This window comes from Sorex araneus, chromosome 4 (assembly GCF_027595985.1).
Source record: "Sorex araneus isolate mSorAra2 chromosome 4, mSorAra2.pri, whole genome shotgun sequence".
In the NCBI taxonomy this organism is placed as follows: domain Eukaryota; kingdom Metazoa; phylum Chordata; class Mammalia; order Eulipotyphla; family Soricidae; genus Sorex; species Sorex araneus.
Genome location: NC_073305.1, coordinates 168,770,090 through 168,788,334, shown reverse-complemented (window position 1 = coordinate 168,788,334; position 18,245 = coordinate 168,770,090). Strand labels below are relative to the sequence as shown.

Genomic DNA, 18,245 nt, shown 5'->3' with positions numbered 1-18,245 from the left:
TGGCATATCAAATACACCACAGATAGCTTGCCAGGCTCTGCTGTGCGGGTGCAACCCTCTTGGAGAGCCCGGCAAGCTACTGAGAGTCACTGTCACTGTCACTGTCATCCCGTTGTTCATCGATTTGTTCGAGTGGGCACCAGTAACGTCTCTCAATGTGAGACTTATTGTTACTGCTTTTGGCATATACAATATGCCACGTATCCCACCCTAAAATTATTATGCAAACAAAATGTAGATAATTGAAAACAAATAAATAAATGAATGTTGTAATTCCCACCCATGCAAAGTGTCTCTGAATGAATGGTTTATTTCTTGCTTCTGACTCAGGAGACATTGCAGGTATTTTCCAGGTAGTTGAAAGCATAAGCTTCAGACACCCAAATCTTTCTGATTCTCCAGACTAGTCTTAAGGGTTGGCAGAGTTTCTCTTAAAGGGGCAGACAGTAAACACTAAGGATGGTGAGTCATGTTCTTTCTCAGAATCCCTCAGCTTTACCACTGAAGCCTACAAGTAACCTATAAAATACAAAATTTCATGATCTCAGTTGTATTCCAATTGGTGTCCTGCCACAGACACTCCTGATTTGTCAACCACTGGTATATATAATGTCTGAGAGAAGTTTAGCTGTACTATATACTACCTTGCAATATAAATTATATTGTAGCACTGTCATCCCGTTGTTCATCGATTTGCTCGAGTGGGCACCAGTAACACTCCATTGTGAGACTTGTTACTGTTTTTGGCATATCGAATACACCATGGGTAGCTTGCCAGGCTCTGCTGTGCAGGTGAGACACTCTCAATAGCTTGCTGGGCTCTCTGAGAGGGATGGAGGAATCGAACCTGGGTTGGCTGCATGCAAGGCAAACACCCTACTCACTGTGCTTATAGCTCCAGTCCAGAGATGGAGTACAGGGGTTAAAATGCTTGCATAACGTGCCCATCCGATTACATATCCTATACTGTAGGGTCCCCCAAAGCCTCCATCTCCCCCAATAAAACTAAATAAACTATTTTTCCCTTTTCTCATTCACAATTCACATATCATATATCTGGTGACAAGTTAGCTTTCCTTCTTGTCTATTTATCTAGAAAAGCTCTAGTGGGTATATACAAAGTACTCCAATCATTGAAAAGGAACATCTCCCATGATAAATTTATATTATTAAAATTTTGGACTTTTTTAGCATGAATAATAGAATATTAGAATACTAGAGCCATATTAGTTCCAGAAAAATATACACAATAATGTTTTCAAACCTGCGAAGCTAAAAAGTATTCTAAAGTAAAGCTAAGACATTGGTCTATACTAAATTCCACAAAAGGCCTTGCATATAAGCAGTTTTATGCATTGTAGGAGATTTCATTCATTTTCCTTAAAACAATTAGCATTAGTATCAGGTGAGCTATTGTCTTCTTAGAGAAAGCTTTGCTGGCCAAGAGGATATTCTAGGACCTTTGTATTCTTGCCTTGACGACCTACTCTAGTATTAAATCTCATCTTATAGTCCTGCATATTTTGAAAACAGTTTAATTTATGCCAGTTAAGAAAACACAGTTCCAAAGCCAAACTTTCTGTGTATAATTCTTGGCCAGTTATTAATTGCATGAACTTGATTAGTTATCTAATCTCTTTGTACCTGAGGTCTCACATATACAAAACAGGGTTAAGGGGCTGGAGCGATAGCACAGCGGGTAGGGCCTTTGCCTTGCATGAGGCTGACCCGGGTTCGATTGCCAGCATCCCATATGGTCCCCTGAGCACCGCCAGGGGTAATTCCTGAGTGCAGAGCCAGGAGTGACCCCTGTGCATCATTGGGTGTGACTCAAAAAAAAAAACCCAGGGTGAATAATAAAGCTTGCATTATTGGATGTATCTTGTAGAAAATAAGTTAATATGGAACTAGAGTCATAGTAGAGAAGGTAGGGTGCTTGACTTGCATGCTGCCAACCAGGGTTCAATCCCAAGCACCACTATCAATGTGCCAGCAGTGACCCCTGAGTGCAGAGTCAGATATAAGCCCTGCGATAGCACAGTGGTAGGGCATTTGCCTTGCACGCCGCCAACCCAGGTTAGATTCCTCCGTTCCTCTTGGAGAGCCCGGCAAGCTACCGAGAGAGAGTATCCCAACCACACAGCAGAGCCTGGCAAGCTACCCGTGGTGTTCTATATGCCAAAAACAGTAACAACAAGTCTCACAATGGAGACATTACTGGTGTTCACTCCAGCAAATCGACGAACAACGGCACAACAGTGCTACACTGCTATAGTTAGGTATGGTTTCCAAACAAAAAAGGAATAAGTTAATATATGTAATTGATAAAACAATAGTCATGATAAATATATATAAAGTTTAAGTATATAGAACCATAGCTATTATTAGTATACCTGGTCAATTTTATTTTTTGGGGGGACAGTTTTTAATCTTCAAATATTACTCCACAGAAAGGCAAATGACAAATAGTCTACATGATGCCTTTTTAATAATGGCCCAGTATATGAAGTAAGGAGGCCCCCATAAAGATAATGACCTGGATGGATGAAGTGTGCCATAGCCCGCTCCTCTGCTCACTATCTCACCCAAACATACACCTTTTCTTCACTTCCATCTGCAGAGTGAGACTCTCGGGAAGTCCCAGAAGGTGTCTGATAGCTCTTCATAGTTCTGAAGCCTCCTTCGGAACAGGGTCGTGATTTACTCTTTTTTCCAACAACCCAAAATATATGCTGCTCAGAGAAGTACGTGACAGAAGTTGCTAAGCCGTAAGTGAAATGCATGGGCAGAGAAAGTGGATGCATGGCACCCGGTCTCAAAAACTCTTTTTTTGCTCAAAGTACTGGCAATGAATTTCTGAGTGAATGTCCTCCAAAGACACTTAGATATAAGTTCGGCATGTTGAGCAATCTTCCTTACTTTAATAAGAGCTACCCCTATGCTTAAAATTACACATTAAATCTTAGATTTATTCATATGACATTTAAATCTTACGATGATTTTGTAACTGAATTCTTTCTAGATAAAATTAAGGACTTTTAGAATTACTATTGATACATGGAGAATATAAGTGATTTTCAGAGTTCTTCATTACATAGAATGACTTTTCTAAATATTTTAAATTTAGCCATTCTGACAAATCACAATCTCTTAAGGGGAATGTAAAAAGGAAAGATAACTAGAAACGAGGTTGAATGATTATTTTCTAATAAACAGAAAACATGACTTATAAATAATTCTGATCACCAACACTTTCATAAAAAGGATAGTTCTGATATTTAATACTAGTTAGGCAACTATAGTGCTTTTAGGTTATAATTCCAAGATCAAGTTATATTATGTTATTTAGAACTAATTCTCAAGATTATTTTTTAATGCAGTACCTCCAAAACAATATTTAATTTTTTTATTCTTCTGTTTTAGTTCTGTTATTAATATTTCTCAAATAAAAATTCCTCAATTTCTATTTGAGAAATATTAATTTTAAAACTTGTTAATTATGGATGAATTGTGTGGTATTTTGTAATACTAGGAAAATTTTTAGATGATAGAACCAAAAGCTTTCATAAAATATATTTGACTTATAATCACCTATGTATGCCCGCATACAGATGTGTAATTTATTGTTTGATGGACATATTCATAGACCCTGCCTCAAAAAAATAAAAATAAAAACTCTGCCACAGACTTACCACAGCTTAAGTTGCTTTCAGCTTTGAGAGCTAGAGTTGGTATATTCCAAAATTCATTTTGCCAGTCAACCACATTCCCTTTCACATTACAGCTGAGGTTGGAGAGGATTTTGGAATTCATGGTGGAATTCCAAAGTCGAAAGTTATAAATGTCCCCTTTTAGAGAGGCAATTTCATTTTGATTGGAGCCCAACAACAATTTCCCATTCCCAGGAATAACTTTACTAATGGTAGAATCACATGGAAATGCTTCATAGGTTCTTTTGAAATTCACACCAACAGAACCCAAAGAATTATTCCAAACCAGGCAGAGTTGCTCAAAGCTTTCTGTAAAAATGTCTTCTTTATCCTTTACAGGTAAAACACTGTTTAGTAAGCACTTGGAGCCAGAAATAAATAGAAAGTAGCCACTCTTGTCCTTTCCAAAACTGAGTAACGGTGTGAGGGATGCATCGGAGTAGGAGAAAGCTGTCCATTCATTGTCATCTTTGCCAACCTTGGTTGCTTCGAAGCAGAGTGTGAAAGCACTGAGTTCTGGAATAGAGACACTTTTCGCCACAGATACCTGGTAAGCATCTAGTGTCTGGGGTAAAATGACCTTCTGATTCCTTAAGGACACAGCAACTAGGAGAAAACATAAGAAAACTTGGTTAATTTCAGATGTTGACAAACAAGATGCAAAACATGATACTCCCATCCCCTCCACCATTAATCAGATTTTACCCGCCCTTTTCCATGAGTCCTCCTTTCTCTGTGCACCGAAGTAAGTAATACCACCAATCTGAACTCATCACAGTTGGATTTGACACCTAAACCTTTGAATTATTTAAGGAAAGTTGATGCAAGTATATTTTAAATCCCTGCACTGAAAAAAAAAAAACCAGACAATTAAGGAGACTATCAATTTAATGAAAGCTCTGTTTTTCCATTAAGATTTTTCAAAACCATATTATTTTTCCAATAACTGTTAAACATAATAGCTAATGGTTCCCATTTTCATTAAGAACTGCCTTCCACACCACCTAGATGTTCATGTGTGACCCTCGTTTCTACATTTATTGATTTCTCTGTTTCTACATTCTATAAAGAGAGCTAAATGTAGCTCTCCTTATAGCCTCAACATTTCCCCATCATTGTTTTTTTTTTAAGAACCAAGAAAATTAAGTTGCAAGGAGAAATCCACTAAAAAAATGCATATGCACAACAAAAATGGACATTTCAACTATATTTCCTCTATGTGTGGGCATCTGAGCTAACTTTTGAGAAATAGTAAATATTAGCTTTTGAATGGGGAGAGGGTGTAACTTCCTATCCTGGTTCTTCCACCCAGTGTGGCGTGACCTGGGCAGTGTCCTCCTCTCCCTGCTTTATCTCTTCATCTGTGACAAGAGAACAATGGTGTGACTCACTTAGGTGGCAAATAAGACTTAAAGAAGTGAATATCTACAGAATACGAGAACATTGTCTAGAGCAGAGTTAATACACAGTTATTACTGATTATTAATAGAGATTACTATTATTAAGCACATATATTAAGAATGAATGCTTTAATTTATGAATTTTATGATTATAAAATTGTTTAAAAATATAATTAATTTAACTCTATTTTTAAAAATAGGTATTGTGCAGCATATACTGATTAGAGAAAAATGTAGCTCTCCTTAAAAGCACAATTTAATACTGGTTTCATATGAATGCTTCTAACTTATATTTTAATATGCAAAGAATAGGTCTGGGATTAAAAATATAATTTTTATATAATTATATGCATATTTAACATGGTATGCATATAACTATGCATACCATGTTAAAATAATGATGGAATTTAATTTAATCATAAATATTAATCTACTTTCAAAATAGAATTTATAGGTATTGCTACCAAGGGATATTTATGCACTAGGAACCTATATGACTTGCTAAAATTAAAAAACTGAAAGGAAATATATGTACTGGTCATTTATTAATAATGGTTATGGGTGGAAGAGACATGTAGGAAATTCCAATTTGCTTTTATATTTTCAAATTTCCATATATCTTGTAACTCTCATACTTAAAAGGTAAGGCATATACATTTAAATTGTCTAGAGCACTGTTGTCCGGTTTGTGCATCGAGGCACCAGTAATGCCTCCATTGTGAGACCTGTTGTTACTGTTTTTGGTATATCGAATATGCCACAGGTAGCTTGCTGGACTCTGCCGTGCGGGCGGGATACTCTCGGTAGCTTGCTGGGCTCTCTGAGAGGAATGAACCCGGATCAGTCACATAAAAAGCAAATGCCCTACCCGCTGTGTTATCGCTCCAGCCACATTTAAATTAAGGACACGTATACTATAATCAATCACAAATGGTAAATAGTAAATAATGATACAAGAGTTATAACACTGACAGTCATTTTCATAATTATATCTTTGCTTTTTCATTTCTTAATAGATCACAATCGTCTCTTTCTTTGTTTTGCTTCTTATTTCTTATCTACTAAAAGAACTCAGCAGATAAAATGTATAACTAAACTCAAAACTTTGAAATTTCAGTTTTCCTTAAATAGACAACAATTAAAGATATTGAGGTTATTAAAATGTATGAATACTACAATCTGTGACTGAGTTGATAAAAGCATTTTCACCTCCTTCAACTAACAATATCCAAGGGATTTTTCTAAGGCTAAGTTGTTTATTGGCTTAGATATAAATAGATTTTTGTATTTTAATTGATATGCTAATTTTCCATATATCCCATATTTCCGCATTTTTCCTAGCATAATTCCTTAAAAGGGCAGCATTTTAAAGGCCTAAAATAAAATGATTTCTAAATAGTCTAAAAGGTCCAGTGGAGAGATATTAGAATTACAGATTTTAATTATTATGTGTGAACTATCTAATGTCTTCCAACCAGCCTTTAAAGGTTCTGCATATAAACAATATGAAAGAACTCGGCTCTACTATAACCAGATTTTGGATCTGGTAACTATATACTGCTAAAGAGAATGCTCACAGAATATTAACAGATTCCTGCTCTTAAATTCGAATCCTAATCATTCACATTCACATGAAAGAGCATAACTCTGTCTTCTGGTCCTTGTGTTTACTGGAGAACATGTTAAATGAAAGCAGAAGGTTGGCGCCTGCCTTTGGTTTACATACCTCTGATGTAGCTGGCATTGAAACCTTTCTTTGGGATGCTAAAGTCACTTGAAAAGGACACATGCATCTCATTTGCACTTGAGTTGAAGGACAGGCCTTTGGCAGTTGCCCCACAAAATTTGGTCTGGCTTTCTCCATTATCAAGGGATAAAGAGTCATAAATGCAATTGGGAGCTTCTTCGATGTCAAAGTCATTGAAGGTTATCTGAATGATATAGCCGGTGGGTGCTCGGAGGGTCCACATGCAGGCCTGGCTGTTAGGATAGTCGTTGGGGTAGCACGGAGAAGTGAAGGTTCCAGAAGGGCTGGATAGGACAACCCTGCAGTTGGCGCATCCCAACACTGTGGGCCAGATAAAAGAGAGACGGAGAAGGGCTGGGATCAGATGCATTGGACAAACCAAGAGTACTGCTTACTGTGGACAATTAAACTGTTAACATTTACAAATATCTACTGGATCATAAGAAGTTAAATTTTAAAAAATTACCTCAAGGAAACAGAGAAATCAATAAAAACACATGGAAGAAATAGGGCTATGGACCACAATCTTGGGGGCGGTCAGACACTCTGAGACTCTAAAGAAAGTAATAGGGACTTTCTGCAGCAACATGCACAAAAGGCACTAAAGTGGCATTTCAATTTCATGGAGTACATGAGACCTCAGAAGGCATTCATGGATTTCACAGATCAATATTGATGAGAAAGAATCTCTACAGTAGATATGAGTCTAAAGGGGTACGTAAATGGTGTGGCGGGGTTATAGAACTGTGATGGTAGATCTTAATGGATATAAAGAAAGAAAACTCTTAGAAAATAAATATTTTATTGAAAGCTGCTGATATTATTAAAAAGATAGGTACTGTAGCACTGTAGTACTGCTGTCCTGTTGCTCATCAATTTGCCTAAGTGGGCACCAGTAACACTCCATTGTGTGACTTGTTCCTGTTTTTGGCATATTGAATACGCCATGGGTAGTTTGCCAGGCTCTGCCATGCAGGAGAGATACTCTCGGTAGCTTGCCGGGCTCTCTCAGAGAGGTGGAGGGATTGAACCTGGGTCGGCTGTGAGCAAGGCAAATGCCCTACCCGCTGTGCTATCGTTATAGCCCAGGGACGAGCATAATACACTTAAAATGATTTCCATAAACATAGCTTAGTGTTAATATATGAGATTTCTGCCAATGTTTATACCAGTCTGTTCCAAAGTGAGTGGTACGATGAGCAAATCGATGAACAACGAGATGACAGTGACAGTGATGCTCCTCCCTCTCTTTGAACCACGCAACATCAGTATGTAATATGCAATAGCTTTTCTTGAGGATGGTAGTTATTACAAATAATGCTTGAATTAGTTAAGAACGTATTCATTACGTGAAGCTTCCCAAGTATGGTTTTCCTTTTTTCTTTTCTCGCTAGCCACCTTGTGTTGTGCATTAATTTGCATTTACCTATCTTCGATCCTTTCTAACTGTTTTCCATCCTTTCTAATTCATTCCCCGCACTGTTCTTCCAGAGTCTCTGATAATGGAAACACGCCTAAATCGAAGAATGACTAAGTGCAACAAATAGAAATGAGTCAAGAAAGAGTGTGTCCAAAAATTGGGAAAGAATGCGTGTGCTGTGAATGATTTCTTTGGATGGGCCTTTGGAACTCTTTTTTCAATGATTTTCCTCATTTCATAGATGGGAGATGACTAAGCTTCTCTGACCAATTTTGCTTCCTGTCACTGCACCTTGGGCTTGTGAGAGACACAATCCCAATAAATTAACAACGTGTTCAACATGGGTGCTAAAGAGTAAAAGACAAACAAAAGAAAAGAAAACAAGACACAATCTATGTGTCACCCAGATACATATGCAGACAGCACCCTTGGGGAGATGCTACTCACTATATCCAAGGTCCAAATAACTCATTACTTCCTTTATCCTGTGCCAAATAGTCTACTAAGAACAGAATGAAAGAAACAGGGCAGTTCAGTCTGACTAAAAACACTGACTACTGAATCTAGAGCAAGCCCGTTTTCTCTCTGAGCCTCGGGTTCATGTTCTTACACTAGTGATAGTAATAGACCTGCCTCCCAGGGTTCTGAGGAGGGCTAACAATTAATGTCTTTGGAGTTCTACCAGGCACAGAGCACTATTTTAGTGTGGACCCTTAGTAATCATTATTAGAACACAAAATCTGCTATTTAAAAGAAGAAATTCCCACCTTAATAGAATCTAGACACTCAGAAAAAAGGACAACCATAATAATTTTCAAGCGTGACAACATGGTTCTCATCTAGAGTAGCTAGTATTTAGACAGAAACATGACTAGGAGCTAACTGGATAAATGTCAAACTGGACACAATGTCATCTTATTCTTTATAGTTATAGATCACGTTGCAGTAAAGGGCCTTTTAATTATCTCATTTGACTTTAAAATATCCATGGAAAGAAGTACCACCTTCATCTTCAGGTGAAACAAATAAGATTAACAAAAATCATATAACTTGTCCACAGTTATATATTATGTATTATACACATATTATAGTATATATTATATATAATAGCAAAAACTAGAACTAAACTAGTTTATCTAAATGTAAGTATATTTCCAGTGAAATAAATCACTACAATTAATAGATACAGAGCAAAGTGATGTAGGAGAGTTGTACTGTGGCTAGGGTCATACAGCTGAGTCTGCACAAAAGCACATTTGATGCCTGGTACCGCACAGGTCACCAGCATGGCCAGGTGCAGCCTGAGCACCTCTGCAAAGTGCACTGGGCAGTGCAAAGCCAGAACACCCCCCATACACACACTTACACTGAACATTCAGTCAGGTTGGCCAACAACCCTACGCCCTGCTTGGGAGGCACAACCCCCAATGCTTTAGAAATAATTTTAAAACACCAAGTTAGGGGCCCATGAGAAGCTGCTTGCCTTGCATGCAGCAGACCCTTGTTTGATTGCCAGCACTCGTGGTGTATTCAATAGCACAGCAAGTAAGGCATTTGCCTTGCACGCAGCCGACCCAGGTTTGATTCCTCCACCCCTCTCGGAGAGCCTGGCAAGCTACCGAGAGTATGTCGCCCGCATGGTAGAGCCTGGCAAGCTACCCATGGCATATTCTATATGCCAAAAGCAGTAACAACAAGTATGACAATGGAGATGTAACTGGTGCCTGCTCGAGCAAATCGATGAGCAACGGGATGACAGTGATACAGTGACAGTGGATTTGCCCATTTGAGGCAATGAAAAGTAATGGCTAATTCTACAGGATGCAAAAGGTCACTGTCACTGTCTAGCAGGCACCAATAACGTCTCCATTGTCAGACTTGTTTTTACTGTTTTTTTTTTGGTTTTTTTTTTTGTTCATTTGTTTTGCTTTTTGGGTCACACCCGGCAATGCACAGGGGTCACTCCTGGCTCTGCACTCAGGAATTACCTCTGGCCGTGCTCAGGGGACCATATGAGATGCTGGGAATCGAACCCAGGTCGGCTGCGTGCAAGGCAAATGCCCTACCCGCTGTGCTATCAAATACATCACGAGTAGCTTGCAGCCTCTGCCATGCAGGTGGGATACTCTCGGTAGTTTTCTGGGCTCTCTTAGAGAGGTGGAGGAATCGAATCCGGGTCGGCCGCATGCAAGGCAAATGCCCTTGCTGTGATATCGCTCTAGCCCACAAAAGGTCACTAAAAAAATTAATTTGCTCTCCATAAAGACAAGACAACTTGTAAAAGATGGTTACTAATGTACCCAATGATTAGAGCTTTGGTAAAATCAGAGTGACAGATCTTCTAAAGACTACCCAACTCCAGCTCTCTGTCTGGAAATGGTTTCAAAAACAATATAATAACACTCATATCAATTATTTATGACAGTAAAATATTCAGGTATCCTAAACATATGATAAACCAAATTCCACTCCCTGCTTCCCTCTTACTTAAGTCTTATAAATGCCTAGCAGTAAATGACTACTGTTTATGCTCATAAAAAATATTTACTCTCAAGAAAATCAGATTTATAAAATTTGAGTTTGGAAATCCTCCCAAATATGAAATGCAAAACCTTCCCATTATATAAAAGTCTGTCTCAATTTAGACACAACCTTCATTATAGATTAAATAACTTATTTTACTGGTTTGTCATTTCGGAGACTTGGATTATTCTGCCTACACACGCACACACCAATTTCCTTCCCCTTGTTGTAGTTAATAGTAATTCATAACACAAAAACTGCAAAAAATGCAATGTATGTAAACTTGATCCTGGGCAATTTCTCTTTTTAGAGTAAACACATTTTCCTTTCACTTCCCTTTGTGCTATTATTGTCGTGATGACCAGAAGATCTCACACACTTGGTTGTGGTTGCGGTGTAGCATTCAGTTGTGGCACTTTGTGGGACCAAATATCTGGCTGCCTACTTCGCCAGGATGCCTGCTGGGAATCACACCTTTAAGTGCCACGCATGCTCACCCCCAGGTTCTGTGTAGTGGAGATCACATGCTCCATTGTGGTCCCAGGGTTCCCCATAATTCTACTCAGGTAGCACCAAAGATTAAACCTGAAACATCACCCTTTCGAGAAAGTACTTCTAGGCACTGAGTCCCCCATCTAGGTCCCAGGAGTTCTTACCTTAAGTCTATACTTCTCCATAAACAAATACTATATTCTTTAAAAATCTCTCAAAAAGGGGAACTTTCCTATCTTAATGAGTAAATGAATAAGATCAATTTAGTTGCTTTCAAAAGACAACTGTCCCGGCAACACTGTTTTATTGTGCAGTGTGTAAATTCATAAACAAAAATCATTTAAACCTTGTTCTTTATTTGCATGTAAAACTGCTACTGATACATTTGTTGGGAAATCATGATGAAAATCATCTTCAGAATAGTTATCTTCATTACCTGTTCAGCCTGACTCTTTTCAAAGTCATTGTTTGAATTCCTTGTGCAAAATTCTAATAAGTGAGAAGTAGGGTTTAAAATATTGAGCCAACTAGATGATTTCTGAAGATCACATTTAAATGCAAGCAACTGAGAGTTCTAGGGCCAGTTCTAGAGCCAAAAGCATTACAAAACCAGGACAACCAAATGCTATTTCTTCTGATCAGGTAAAATGCTGCCAAATACACATCACTGGCATGTAAAATATAAATAATACTTTGGATGCTGATGTGTATTTAATGACAGAACATACAGGTTTGATCAAAGTAAGCATTTTACTTTTTATCTCAGAGCTCTAGGAAGAACCTTAGAGTCGGAAGGAATCTGAAGACAATCTGGCTGTAACATCTGTGACTGAGACAATATGACAGCGCTGGCTTCCTCACTGCTACTCTTAAAGTTCAGCACTCAAAGTCAGCATTTCTATGTAGGTAAGAATTGCCCTTAAACCTATTTCCTACTTCTAATCTCCTACTAAAAATTCATTTTAGTTTGCTTCCAAACTCCTCCTAAGGTTACACTAATCCTTTTGACATATTTTTTGGTACAATGTCTATGATGATACTAACACAATGACTTACGTAGAAATACAACAAGGTACCATTCCAGTTGAATCATTTAGTTTGACAAAACTAATACAGCACCATTGAGCTTTACAATACGGGGGGCTCCAAAGCCAATCACACTATGCATAAAACGCTCCAGAACATTTCTGCCTTTTTTAGTATTGTTAATATTTAGACTATTAATGTTATTCTTCTGTAATCACAAGGCAAACATTAACTACAAGTAGTCATACTTTATAAAAAGTCAAACACTGAACTGAACTGTTGTACATCCATCTGGTGTCAGTTTATTATATAGATATATGTCCTTTGCAAGAAAAACAAGTGCCATGTCTGTATATGCACACACCTCCACACATTTTTTGTTCTATCTTAAGCCCTGGTTGAGTCTTTCTTTAGCTGCTGAAACACATAATCTAAATGCAAATCATTATTTGAAACAACTTATGTGGCTTATCACTTAATCTGCCTCTGATCAACACATTTTAAGTTTATCTTCTTCCATATTCCTAAACTGAAAACTACCAGCTCTGAACCTTCCTATTCCAATATACAATATGTATTGACTTTTGAACATTGTCAGAAATCATTTGAAAATCTGTAGATCATTTACACCAAAGAGGCTTCCGATAACCTTTGATACCACTGAGCTAATTGAGACTCTCCACGGTAGTTCATACCTTCTCCTTATCCTCTTCTTGCTCTTCTCGTACTACCAGAGAATCCCTCTGCTCTTCTTGCCCTTACAACTATTTTTATTACAAGTCTAGCTCTCAGAAGAGAGGTATCAGCCACAGCATCACATGGGTACCAGTTATATAAGAAAGTTGATACTGGTGGTGGCACTGGTATTAGAACATTACATAATGTTACAACATCAGAGACTCAACCACTCATAACTTTGTATATCAAGATTCTTTTTAAAGAATTGCATTTTTTTGAAGAAATAAAATTCTCTAGCGATAAAATTCATATTAAAATCTTGGAAGTGTTACTTAAATAACAACATAATTCAGGGGTTAATCACAATCTCCATGTGGGTAGCTTCTCCCAAGGGAATCTGTCTTTCTCCAGTCTCTTGTTATTATATTTTTCCGGAACCCCGGGAGAGAATCCTGACTGAAGGAAAGCAAATCATGGACTCGGCTACTTAGATTTGTTTTCTCTAAGAGTATGAAGTTAGAAACACATACGCTTTACTAAAATTGTTATGAGCAACAGATGAAGTAATCACTAAAACTTGATGTTAGCAGCTGCTATATCCACTCTTTTATTTATTTTGGTCTTGGGGACACACCTGGAAGTGCTCAGCACTTAATCATAGCTCTGTGCTCAGGAATCACTTCGGGTGGGTTTAGAGGACCATACAGAGCGCCAGGGATTGAACCTAGGTAAACCACTTCCGAGGAATGCTGATGGGCAGGCAGAGAAAAGAGAAAAAGAGAAAATGTAAAGGAGAGAAAAATTAAAGGAAACTAGGATGTTTTAATTTTAGACATCCTATGTTCATTAATCAGTGGGAGATGTTCTTTGTGTATGCCTGTGGTTTTTATGATAATCACCCTTCATATGATCCAGCTTTAGAGGATTTTTGTTCTTTCTAACCAAATGTGCTTAGAGTCAGTGTTTTACAGGGTTTCATCTCTCTGGCCCATCTCTCTATTCATTCTCCCTTGGTTATCTCATCCATGCACATGCCTTCATTATGTTCAAATTCGGAGAATACAAGTGTTCTCTTAAGTGCAATATCCCCTTGCAAATGTGTATTTGACATCATTACTCATATCTCTTACTTTAAGAATTCAAAGTAAATTCTTTAAATTCTCTAAATTTTTAAAATTCTCTTACTTTAAGTAATTTAATAATTACTCATAAATTCTTCAATCCAAATACTGTCTCTCAAATCATATTTCTTATTTGATTTGTCATAGTAAGAAGTAAGAGAATCATCCAAGAAAGACTGAGTATTTCTTCTCTCTTCAATTGTCTGCTCCATTTCAAGTACATGAACACGCAGTTCCCATGTCAAGTACATGGACACGTAGTTTCAGATTATCTTTTGGGACTGCTTTTAAAAGTGTGTTATTGAATAGTGAGTTTTTTGTTGAAATATTAAATGCAATCAAAATAAAGTGAAAGTAAAGTGAAATTTACCAGTTACACATGCAGGGTGGGGGCCTGGGGAGGTGGGGGAGAGGGGGAGAGGTATACTGTGATTCTTGATGGTGGAATATGTGCGCTGGTGAAGGGATGGGTGTTTGAGCATTGTATAACTGAGACTTAAACCTGAAAAAAAAGTGTGTTATTGAGCCACATCCAAACCCCAAAAGAGAATGAAATGCTTCCCTGAGGTTCAATTCCTGTAACACTGTGAATAAAGATTCTTATCTTTTCTCTTTTGCCTAGTTTAGTATACTGTCAGATCTTACCAAGTCTTGCAACCTCCCACTTATACTCCATGTCAATATCACAAATATCCATGAAAATGTAAATGCAAGCATAAAATCACATTTGATGCAACTCAAACTTTAAAATTTGAACTTAAATTCAAATTTGATGCAACTTAAATGTAAATACAAGCATAAAATCATATTTGACGCAAATCTGAGATTCAATGACATTCTTTGAAAGAGATATAAATCATCCATTCTCATTTTTTAACTGATTCCTTACTTCATCCCCCACATCTATGGACTTGAGTAATAGTTATTAAGTAATGACATGCCTGACTGTATTGAATGCTGGGAATACAGCCATGGACAAATATGAGATATAATTTAATGGTATGGTCAGAATTTTGATAATGTACATAAAGTTCTTGAATAGTTATAATGTCAAAATACATCTGATAGAACAACTAATCAATCTAGGTGTAAATGTTGCAGAAGTGCTAGCATGTCTAATGGGTGAGGAAAAAAACTAAACCCTAAATACATAGCACATAAGTGAGGGAAATAAAGACAGATGTAGAATGCAAGACAGAAAATGTCTGGGGAGCAGGGACAGCAAGTGGGAAAAAAGGAAAGTGAGAGAGCGTGGATTATTTAAGTCATCAACACACTTAGCTGAAGTGCAATGTGAGCAGTGTGTAGGGAAAAAAACCTGGAGATGGTAAAGATTCAATTCTGCAGGGTCTACAAACCATCCTGAAGCAGATGGGGCATTAAAATAAGAGCAGCAAAACACACAAAAAGGCTTAAATTATAAAAAGGTAAATTAATCATATTTGTTTAGCAAAAATATATTTTTTACAAAAGCCCAGGCCCAGATGGATTCACCAGTGAATTCTTTCACGTTTTTAAAGAGGACCTACTGCCAATCCTTTTCAATTTTTTCCAGGAAACTAAAGAAAAATTAACACTCCCAAACAGTTTCTATGATGCAAATATTACCCCAATACCCAAAAAAGACAGAGACACCACAAAAAAGTAAATCACTGATTGACTTACCTGCTGAATATAGACACAAAGATCCTCAACAAAATACTAGCAAACAGAATCCAACGACTCATCAAATAGAGTATACACCATGACCACATAGGATTCATCCCAGGGATGCAAGGATGGTTTAACATTTGCAAGTCAATCACCATAATACACCATATCAATAAAAGAAAAGATAAAAAAACACATGATTATATCAATAGATACAGAGAAAGCATTTGACAAGATGTAACATGATTCACGATGAAAACTCTTAACAAAATAGGAATTGAAGGAACTTTCAGAATACAGTCAAAGCCAACTGCCACAACTTATGGTAAGCATTATTCTCAATGGAGAAAAACTCTAAGATCAAGCATAAGACAAATTTGCTCACTCTCACCACTTCTATTCAAAATATCTGAAAGTACTTGCCATAGCAGTTAGGGAAGAAAAAGATTTAGGGCATCCAGATAGGAAAGTAAGAAGTCAAGCACTCACTATTTGAATAAAGTCAGACCCAAAGACCAATAGAATAGAGTTGAGTAATGTGGCACAGATCCTCAAACATATGATTACCTAATCTTTTATAAAGGATAAAGAAATATGAAGTGGATCAAGGAAAGCCCCCTTAGCAAGCGGTGCTGGGAAAACTGGATAGCTACATGTAAAAATATGAACTCTGACTTCTCTCTAACACCAGGCACAAAAGTCAGATCAAAATTAATTAAAGACTTCAACATCAGACATGAATCCTTAAGATACATGGGAGAAAATGTAGGCAAAACTCCATGACATTGAAGCTGAAGGCATCTTCAAGGATGAAACACCACTGACCAAACCAGAAAAGATTAAGAAATGGGACTATATAAAACTAAGAAGCTTCTGCAAAGGAAACAGTGACCAAGATACAAAGATAGCCCATGGAACGGGAAAAACTATTCACCCAATACTCTTTTGATAAGGGGCTAATATAAAAAATATATAAGGCACTGGTAGAACTTTACAAGAAAAAAAACATCCAATCCCCATGAGAAGAAGTGAACAGAAACTTTCTCGAAGAAGATATTTGAATGGCCAAAAGGCACATGAAAAATTTCTCTACATCACTGATCATCAGGAGGATGCAAATCAAAACAAGAATAAGATATCATCTCACACCACAGAGACTGGCATACAACCAAATGAACAAGAGCAACCAGTTCTGTCATGGATGTGGAGACAAAGAGACCCTCATTCGTTGCTGGTGGTTATGCCAACAAGTACAGCCTTTTTGGAAAAACAATATAGACATTCCTCACAAAACTAGAAGTTGAGCTCCCATTTGATGCAGCAATACCACTTCTGAGAATATACCTTGGGGGTCCAAAAACACACAGCAGAAACACCATCTGCACTTCTATGTTCATTGCAGCACTATTCACCTGAGTGCCCAAGAACAGATGACTGGGTAAAGAAACGATGGTACATCTACACAATAGAATACTACACATTTGTTAGGAAAAATGAGGTCATAAAAGTTGCCTATAAATGGATGGACTTGGAGAGTATCATGCTGAGTGAAATGAGTCAGAAGGAGAGGGGCAGATATAGAGTGACTTTATTTATTTGTGGGATGATACAAAAAAAAGTATGAAACTAATATCTAGGGAAGGTCAATGATTGGAAATTACTACAAGGGTGTGGAGAACATGAAGGGTAGCTAAGATAGAGGGAAATCCATTATGACAACATTACTTGGAAATGATCATTCTGGACAAGAACTGAATGCTCAAAGTAATTGAAGGGATATACATGATAACCTTTCAGCATCTGTATTGCAAGACATAATGCCTAAAATGAGAGACAAAAAGATAAAGAGAGAGAAAAGAGGTGCCTTCCAGAGAGGCAGGCAAGGAGTTGAGGGTGGTCTGGAGGGTGGAAGGGAAACTGAAGACATTGGTGCTGGGAAATTACATTGGTGGAGAGATAGCTGTTGGAACATTGTATCGCTGAAACCCAATCATGAACAGTTTTGTAATACCCTATCTCATGGTGACTCAAAAAAAATTTTTTTAATTTAAAAAGGAAAAGAAGTAAAAGTCTTTAAACCACACCCATTTACACACAAGAAAGACGAAACTAATAGAGAACAAAGATGCTTATAAGAAGTATTGGCGGAGGATAGGGAGATGACTCAATGGGCTGGCACACAGGCCTTGCATGAAGAATGACAAGGTTTGATCCCCACAACATATAGTACCTAAGCACCACTGGTGGCAACCCCAAAGCACCAAGCTTCGAGTGGCCTTCAATCACAGTCAGATGTGACCCCCACAAAACAAAACAAAAAGTCAACAATAAGGAGTGAGACACTTCATTCAGCCTAACCCAGCGCATTTGACAGATGACAAGAACAAAGACAAAAGACAGCAAGCTACTCTGACAGCTTGTTTGTGGAAAGAGAGTAACAGTTAAAGGGGTAGGGGACATGAAGTTTACAAGGGCTTG

At 37.6% G+C, this 18,245-nt stretch overlaps 1 protein-coding gene across 2 annotated transcripts in view; it reads right to left on the bottom strand.

Moving 5' to 3' along the window:
• ADGRG6 (adhesion G protein-coupled receptor G6) overlaps positions 1 to 18,245 on the bottom strand; it is a 162,799-nt gene that overhangs the window by 76,255 nt on the left and 68,299 nt on the right. For both annotated transcript variants that reach the window (XM_055136942.1, XM_055136944.1), the window contains exons 3-4: positions 6,837 to 7,178; positions 3,693 to 4,316 (exon numbers count right to left, since the gene is read on the bottom strand). In XM_055136942.1, coding sequence (XP_054992917.1) covers positions 3,693 to 4,316; positions 6,837 to 7,178 — 966 coding nt within the window. The remainder of the gene's footprint in view (positions 1 to 3,692; positions 4,317 to 6,836; positions 7,179 to 18,245) is intronic.